A 9,151-nucleotide genomic window follows, 5' to 3' on the forward strand; every position below is an offset into this window, starting at 1 on the left:
GGCGGGGGGCACGGGGGGGTCCCCCAGAGCCGCCATCACTGGTGGAGGGTGTCCCTGCGTGTCCCCATGCCCTGGCGTGCTGCGGAGGGGAGCGGGAGGTGTCCCCAGGGCCAGCCCCAGCGGGGACACCATCGGGTGCTGCGTGGGGACACCGGGGTGACACCCTGGGGTCCTGTCCCCACGGCCTGGGGAGCAGTGACAGCCCCACGGAGGGGGCTCAGGGGACGGGGGACGCAGGGTGGGACAGCACGGAGCAGCAGTGTCCAGATGCTGCTGCCAGTGTCACCTTGTCCCCAACCCCGTGTCCCCTGGCCCCCCACGCCGGCCGGGGGTGGGTCACCCCTGAGCACCCCGAGGGGCTGGGGTCCGAGGGGGACTCCGGCTTCGGCTCCTGGGGACCCTCCCCTGGGAGGAAGGCAGGGTCCCTCAGGTGCCACCTGGACCCCTCTGGGACACCTTCCCCTGGATCAGACACACCAAGAGGCCACCGGGCTCGGCGAAGCGGGGTCCGGCCCCAGGGGGGGTCCCCGAGGAACACCAGGAGGTGGCGGGGGGACGGAGCGGGGCTGCAGCCCCCCGGGACGGTCCCCGTGTCCCACCCACCCGGGGGGCAGCGGCCGGTGGACTCCTTCGAGATGGAGGAGGTGAGGGGGGATGCCCGGGGGAGGGGGGCAGGAGAGGGGTGAGGGGGGGTACCCTGTGGAAGGGGGGGGTCCCCCGGGCTGGTGGGTGGCACTGGGTGGGACGGGAAGGAGCTGAACCTTTACACACGCACGCACAGAGGGATGGATGGGTGTGCACGGACACACTGGTGCATCTTTACACACACTCACACACATAGAGGTACGCACGGGTGTGCAGGGACACACTGGTGCACCTTTGCACACACTCACACACACAGAGGGATGCGCGGGTGTGTACAGACACACTGGTGCACCTTTACACACACACACACACACACGGCTCAGTGGCTCGCACGCACACCCGGGCGGGCTCGCACGCACACACAAGCATCCTTGCACACACACAGGCATCCTTGTACACACACGGGCGTCCTTGCACACACAGACAAGCATCCCTGCACGCACGCACAAACACACAGAGAGGGATGCGCGGGTGTGCACAGACAGACTGGTGCACCTTTACACACACACACACACATAGAGGGACGCACGGGTGTGCAGGGACACACTGGTGCACCTTTGCACACACACACAGGGATACACGGGTGTGTACAGACACACTAGTGCATCTTTACACACGCTCACACACACAGAGGGATGCACGGGTGTGCAGGGACACACTGGTGCACCTTTACACACACTCACACACATAGAGGGATGCACGGGTGTGCAGGGACACACTGGTGCACCTTTGCACACACACACAGGGATACACGGGTGTGTACAGACACACTAGTGCATCTTTACACACGCTCACACACACAGAGGGATGCACGGGTGTGCAGGGACACACTGGTGCACCTTTACACACACACACACACATAGAGGTACGCACGGGTGTGCAGGGACACACTGGTGCACCTTTGCACACACTCACACACACAGAGGGATGCGCGGGTGTGTACAGACACACTGGTGCACCTTTACACACACACACACACACATAGAGGGACGCACGGGTGTGCAGGGACACAGTGGTGCACCTTTGCACACACACACAGGGATACACGGGTGTGTACAGACACACTAGTGCATCTTTACACACGCTCACACACACAGAGGGATGCACGGGTGTGCAGGGACACACTGGTGCACCTTTACACACACACACACACATAGAGGGATGCACGGGTGTGCAGGGACACACTGGTGCACCTTTGCACACACACACAGGGATACACGGGTGTGTACAGACACACTGGTGCACCTTTACACACACTCACACACACAGAGGGATGCACGGGTGTGCAGGGACACACTGGTGCACCTTTGCACACACACACAGAGATACACGGGTGTGCAGGGACACACTAGTGCATCTTTACACACGCTCACACACACAGAGGGATGCACGGGTGTGCAGGGACACACTGGTGCACCTTTACACACACTCACACACACAGAGGTACGCACGGGTGTGCAGGGACACACTGGTGCACCTTTGCACACACACAGAGGGATGGATGGGTGTGCACAGACACACTAGTGCATCTTTACACACACTCACACACACACAGGGATGCACAGGTGTGCACAGACACACTAGTGCATCTTTACACACACTCACACACACAGAGGGATGCACGGGTGTGCAGGACACAATGCCCGGGTGTGCAGGGACACACTGGTGCATCTTTACACACACACACACACATAGAGGGATGCACGGGTGTGCAGGGACACACTGGTGCACCTTTGCACACACACAGAGGGATGGATGGGTGTGCACAGACACACTAGTGCATCTTTACACACACTCACACACACACAGGGATGCACAGGTGTGCACAGACACACTAGTGCATCTTTACACACACTCACACACACAGAGGGATGCACGGGTGTGCAGGACACACCAGTGCACCTTTACACACACTCACACACACACAGGGATGCACGGGTGTGCAGGACACACCAGTGCACCTTTACACACACTCACACACACACAGGGATGCACAGGTGTGCACAGACACACTGGTGAACCTTTGCACACACACACACAGGGATGGATGGGTGTGCAGGGACACACTGGTGCACCTTTACACACACTCACACACACACAGGGATGCACGGGTGTGCAGGACACACCAGTGCACCTTTACACACACTCACACACACACAGGGATGCACAGGTGTGCACAGACACACTGGTGCACCTTTGCACACGCACACACACGCGTGTGGCCTGTCACACTCACCCGGAGCACCTCCTCACCCAGCCCTGCCGCATCCTGCCCGCAGGTGCCAAGCGCCAGCGAGGAAGATGATGATGACGACGACGACGATGATGATGATGATGGACACACGCGTGTGGCCTGGCACACTCACCCGGAGCACCTCCTCACCCAGCCCTGCCGCATCCTGCCCGCAGGTGCCAAGCGCCAGTGAGGAAGATGACGACGATGACGATGATGATGATGGTGATAACCATGAGGAAGCCGCCCGGTCCCTCCATCCCGTGATACCCATGAGGAAGCCGCCCGGTCCCTCCATCCCTCCTTCAGGATCCGCAGAAGTAAGTCCTGGGGCTCTCCCACCTTCCTGGGGGGGCACTTGGGGGCCACTGGGCTACCAGCCCAGCAGGTGGCCGGTGCCAGCGTGTCCCCCCCTGTCCCCCCCGCTCCAGCCTTCATCCTCCACGCCAGCAGCGGCCAGTCCGACAGCAGCGGCTTCGTGGAGGAGCCGGTGCCCGGCCACCCCCCAACCGGAGCCCACCAGCTGGACTGAGGACACCGCGGGGGGACCCGGGCTTGTCCCGGCGCTGGTGGCCACCGATGGACTGCACCGGGCCACCGCGCTTCGGGCACCCTCAGCCGAGGGCTGAGCACGGCGTGTGCACGTGTGTGTGGGTGTGGGTGTGAGCGCACGTGTGGGTGTGAGCGCACGTGTGGGTGTTTGGCACAGAAAACCTTTTGACTCAGGACTTTTGCCCCCCCGAGGGGGCACACGCGTCCCCACTCTGCCCGGTTTGGGGCTGTGGCTGCACTGGGGCAGCACCGGGGACATGTCCCCATCCCCAGGACAGCACCAGGGACATGTGCCCCAACCCTGGGACAGGGTCAGGGATGCGTCCCCCATCCCGGGACAGCACTGGGGACATGTTCCCCATCACTGGGACAGCACTGGGGACATGTCCCCCAGCCCCAGGACAGCACCAGGGACATGTCCCCCGTCATGGGTCAGCACCGGGGACATGTCCCCATCTCCAGGGCAGCACCAGGGACATGTCCTCCAGCCCTGGGACAGGGTCAGGGACGTGTCCCCCATCCCCAGGACAGCACTGGAGACATGTCCCCATCACTGGGGCAGCACCAGGGACATGTCCCCCAGCCCTGGGACAGAGTCAGGGATGCGTCCCCCATCCCAGGACAGCACTGGGGACATGTCCCCCAGCCCCAGGGCAGCACCAGGGACATGTCCCCCAGCCCTGGGACAGAGTCAGGGATGCGTCCCCCATCCCAGGACAGCACGGGCTGCACCGGGGCAGCACCGGGGACATGTCCCCCATCCCCAGGGCAGGACTAGGGACATGTCCCCCATCCCCGGGGCAGCACCAGGGACATGTCCCCCAGCCCGCCCTGGGACAGCACTGGGGACATGTCCCCATCCCCAGGGCAGCACCAGGGACATGTCCCCCAGCCCTGGGACAGGGTCAGGGACGTGTCCCCCATCCCCAGGACAGCACTGGAGACATGTCCCCATCACTGGGACAGCACCGGGGATATGTCCCCATCCCAGGACAGCACTGGGGACATGTCCCCCGTCACGGGGCAGCACCGGGGACGTGTCCCCCAGCCCTGGGACAGGGTCCCAGGGATGCGTCCCCCATCACGGGGCAGCACTGGGGACGTGTCCCCATCCTGGGACAGCACCGGGGACATGTCCCCCGTCACGGGGCAGCACCGGGGACATGTCCCCATCACTGGGGCAGCACCAGGGACATGTTCCCCAACCCTGGGCAGGGCCAGGGACGTGTCCCCCATCCCAGGACAGCACTGGGGACATGTCCCCCGTCACGGGGCAGCACCGGGGACGTGTCCCCCAGCCCTGGGACAGGGTCAGGGACGTGTCCCCCATCCTGGGACAGCACTGGGGACATGTCCCTCATCCCCAGGGCAGGACCAGGGACATGTCCCCCAGCTCCAGGGCAGCACCAGGGACATGTCACCATCTCCAGGGTAGCACCAGGGACATGTCCCCCAGCCCTGGGACAGAGTCAGGGATGCGTCCCCCATCCCAGGACAGCACTGGGGACACGTCCCCATCCCAGGACAGCACCGGGGACATGTCCCCCAGCCCCAGGGCAGGACTAGGGACATGTCCCCCATCCCCAGGGCAGCAATGGGGACATGTCCCCCATCCCTGGGACAGGGTCAGGGACGTGTCCCCCAGCCCCAGGGCAGCACTGAGGAATGTCCTCCATCCCTGGGGTAGGATGTGGGACATGTTCCCCAGGGCAGCACTGCATTCATGTCCCCCAGCCCTGGGACAGGACCAGGGATGTGTCCCCCAGCCCTGGGACAGGACCAGGGACGTGTCCCCTGGCCTCGAGGGGAGTGCTGGGTTCATGTCCCCCAGCCCCAGGGTAGCACTGAGGAATGTCCTCCAGCCCTGGGGTAGGATGTGGGACATGTCCCCCAGGACAGCACCAGGGACATGTCATCAGCCCTGGGGACATGTCCCCAGCCCCGGGGTAGCATCAGGGACACGTCCCCCAGCCCTGGGACAGGATCAGGGATGTGTCCCCCAGCCCCTGGGCAGCAATGGGGACATGTCCCCCAGCCCTGGGACAGGACCAGGGACATGTCCCCCATGCCTGGCTCTTGGGGACACCACTTGCACTTTGGCCACGGTTGTCACCCGTGCTGCAGCGCCTGTAACACTAGGAGGGGGGGTTTGCTGGAAATAAAGTTCCCAAATGGGAGATGGTGGCCTTGTCCTGTGGCTTGGAGGTGCTGGTGGGGTGGGATCCAGCTCTGCCCCACCTCCTCTGGGGTGGAGACCCCCAACATGAGCCCTCCCAGCACCCCAAAAATGGCCTGAGCTGGGGGACTCGGCTCAGCTCTGGGTCTTCTCAGAGGAGCTGCCACCAAGGCTGGGGGGTTCCTGCCAGGGACCCCATGTACGGTCCCACCATGCCCAAGGGCTCAAGGTGGGGTTGGGGCCCTGTGGTGCCCCCCATGGACACGTGTGCCCCAACTGGGGTGCAAAGCAAGGGGTTGGACTGGAGCAGCGGGTGCTGCTCAGGACTTTTTTTTGCCCCCTCCATCGTCCCTGGCCCCTGTTGAGCCTCCCCCCGTTTCCTTATCGGGGTCCTTCATGGCTGTGGGTCTCTTCATCATCTTCCTGCCACCTTATCGCTCTGGCTCCTCTTCCTCCCCACCAGATCTTGGCATCTGAAGGAAACCACATCGAGATGGTGCTGGGTCTGTGCCAGCAGCTCCTTAACCCCTCCTCTGCCACTGCTGCTGCCACCGCACACCCAGGCAGGGCACGGGCAGCCTCATTGGTGGCTTTTGTCCCCGGTGACGTGGGCACAGCCCCAAATTGGACGCTGGAGGGTGGTGGGTGCTGGCTGGGCACCCCAGCAGCATCCCGAGGAGCTCACCCCAAAACAGACCCAAGCCACAAATTCAGGCTCCAGCTCCGCTCCTGCCCCTCCAGATCTGTCCAGGGGAGGGGGACAGGTCACAAGTCACCCCAGGTCAGAGTCCAAAGACCTCAGGAAGGAGCCACCACGGTCCCTGTCATCCCTGGGCTCTCATGGTCCCCACCCCAACTGCTCTCGAGTGCAAAGATGGCACCAGTCCCAGGGCATGGGCACTGGAGTTCCTGGAAAAGGAAAGTCCTGGTGGATAAACAAGCCCCAGGGCTTCCCCGTGAAGAGCAGCCAAAACTGGGATTATCCTGGATTAGCCCCACAGCCCCTCCGGCTGGCTCTCACAGCCAGTCCTTCCTGCGCTGTGGGTCCCATGGGCTGCTCTTGAGTGCAAGGATGGCACCAGTCCCAGGGCATGGGCACTGGAGTTCCTGGAAAAGGAAAGTCCTGGTGGATAAACAAGCCCCAGGGCTTCCCCGTGAAGAGCAGCCAAAACTGGGATTATCCTGGATTAGCCCCACAGCCCCTCCGGCTGGCTCCCACAGCCAGTCCTTCCTGCGCTGTGGGTCCCATGGTGGGACTGGTCCCAACCTGCTGGGGCTGCCCCACGCTGGGTTGGGCTGTGCTTTATCCTCCCTCTCGGTCTCCATGGGGTGGTCCATGGGGATCCCCCAAATCTAGGGGTCCTGCAAGCTCTGGCAGTGACCCCCAGGTCCCTTCCTGGTCCCCTGGCTCTGCCCAGCTCTGGTTCATTCAATAAATACTCCCTCCTCTGCCCTGGGATGTACTGGGCAGGTCCTGGGTGGGCTGGTGGGGCCTTGGTGGAGCACGGCTGGAGCTCAGGACCAGTTACCCACCCCTTGGGATGCCCAAGACCAGTCCCATCCCAATGCTGCCTGCAGGAACCAGCTGAAAACCAGTGCACTGAGCAAGGGGAACCACTGGGAACAAGCAGGTGGTGACGGGGACGGGCTGGGGACACGACGTGACATCTTCATCCAGGGAAGTGAGAGCTGCGGCTTCATCAAATTTCATGCAAATATTGAAGCCCTCAGTGCTTCTGAGAGCAGAGCTGGGGGTTTTAGGGCAGTGATGAATTCAGCCATCGAGTCACAGAATGGTTTGGGTGGGAAGGGAACTTAAAGCTCCCCCCCGTGCCACCCCCTGCCCTGGGCAGGGACACCTCCCACCAGACCAGGTTGCTCCAAGCCCCCTCCAACCCAGCCTTGAACCCCTCCAGGGATGGGGCAGCCACAGCTTCTCTGGCCAACCTGGGCCAGGCTCTCACCACCCTCACACCAAAGAACTTCTTCCCCACATCTCAGCTCCATCTCCCCTCTTTCAGTGTCAAACCCTTCCCCCTCCTCCCATCCCTCCCCTCCCTGATCCAGAGTCCCCCCCCCAGCTTTCCTGGAGCCCCTTGAGGGACTGGAAGGGGCTCCAAGGTCTCCCCGGAGCCTTCTCTTCTCCAGGCTGAACCCCCCAACTCTCTCAGCCCCCCCTCCCAGCAGAGGGGCTCCATCCATGGATCATCTCTGTGGCATGGATCATCTCTGTGACCTCCTCTGGCCCTGCTCCAACAGCTCCATGTCCTTGGGATGTTGGTGGCCCCAGAGCTGGAGGCAGCACTAGGGGGGTCTCCCCAGAGCAGAGCAGAGGGGCAGAATCCCCCCACCTTGCTCTGCTGGCCACACTCATCTGGTGGGAAGGAGCACCTTGGAAATGGCAGAACATCAAAAAGAAGTTCTCCTTGTGGGCACACGGGCTCCCTGGCCTCTCTTCACTGGGTATTTGGGTATTTTCTCCCGGCCACGTTTCTACCGTTCCCCCCCCGGGAGGTTTTGTCTCCACATCCCGCATCCGGGTGCCTGAAATCCCACCCTGGGGCAGAACTGGGTGTTCTGAGGTTCCCCGCTCCCTCCTCTTCCCACCGGGGATGAAGGATGTGCTCTGAGATGGCAAGAAACAAATAGGGTACGGGGCACAAATCCTCCCTCGGGCATGAGAAATACGTGGAAAATACCTCACCTCTGAACTGAGAGACAGCGGGGGCTCTGTCTGGGACCAGGGACGGTCCCTGTTGTGGGGGAAATTGGGTAAATGGTGTCTTCTCTGAGCTCTGGGCTCTTGCAGAGTCTGTGCAATTTCCAAGACCTCACCTGAGCAGGGAAAAAGCAATTTTGCAGGTTTTAGCCTGAAAATAAAAGACTTAAGACTGTTTAAACCCCCAGCCCCACGCAGACAGAGCTGGGTGCCTTCGCTCTCCTGAGGGCTGGGGGAAAGACGCGGCCGAGCATCATCCTCCCACGGGGAGCAGGAGCTGGTGGAGACGGTGGGGCAGGTCCCAGCCTGCCAGAGCATCTCCTGGGGCACATCCCTGTGTCCCCCCCCTCTTTCCCAGCCCAGGAGCTGCTGTCGGCACCTCCATAAAATCTCACCCAGCCCTTTTTCCTGCGTTTTCCGTGCCTGCCCAGCCCCCGGCTGTGCCGTCAGCGCTGTCTGGGAGGCATCACGGGGGGTCACGCTCGGCTGCTCCGGCCGCCCCGATGCCGACACGGGGCTGTGGAGCCGGCACCGTGCGTGCCATCAGCGCTGTCTGGGAGGCATCACGGGGGGTGGTTTTAGCCTGAAAATAAAAGACTTAAGACTGTTTAAACCCCCAGCCCCACGCAGACAGAGCTGGGTGCCTTCGCTCTCCTGAGGGCTGGGGGAAAGACGCGGCCGAGCATCATCCTCCCACGGGGAGCAGGAGCTGGTGGAGACGGTGGGGGAGAGGCCAGGAGCAAAATCCTGGTCCATGTCCTGCATCTGGGTACGAGTTTTCCATGGCACCCCATTTGTCCCCCCAATAGCATCCCATCTGCCCCCG

General features: G+C 62.6%; 1 protein-coding gene across 1 annotated transcript in view; it reads left to right on the top strand.

The window, feature by feature from the left end:
* TESPA1 (thymocyte expressed, positive selection associated 1) overlaps positions 1-4,133 on the top strand; it is a 12,821-nt gene extending 8,688 nt beyond the window's left edge. The window contains exons 11-14 of the mRNA XM_014947445.1: positions 431-644; positions 2,925-2,982; positions 3,142-3,198; positions 3,310-4,133. Of these exons, the coding sequence (XP_014802931.1) occupies positions 431-644; positions 2,925-2,982; positions 3,142-3,198; positions 3,310-3,410 (430 nt within the window). The 3' untranslated portion in view covers positions 3,411-4,133. The remainder of the gene's footprint in view (positions 1-430; positions 645-2,924; positions 2,983-3,141; positions 3,199-3,309) is intronic.
* The last annotated feature ends 5,018 nt before the right edge of the window (positions 4,134-9,151 follow it).

Source organism: Calidris pugnax, unplaced genomic scaffold, assembly GCF_001431845.1.
Source record: "Calidris pugnax isolate Ruff unplaced genomic scaffold, ASM143184v1 scaffold155, whole genome shotgun sequence".
Classification (NCBI taxonomy): domain Eukaryota; kingdom Metazoa; phylum Chordata; class Aves; order Charadriiformes; family Scolopacidae; genus Calidris; species Calidris pugnax.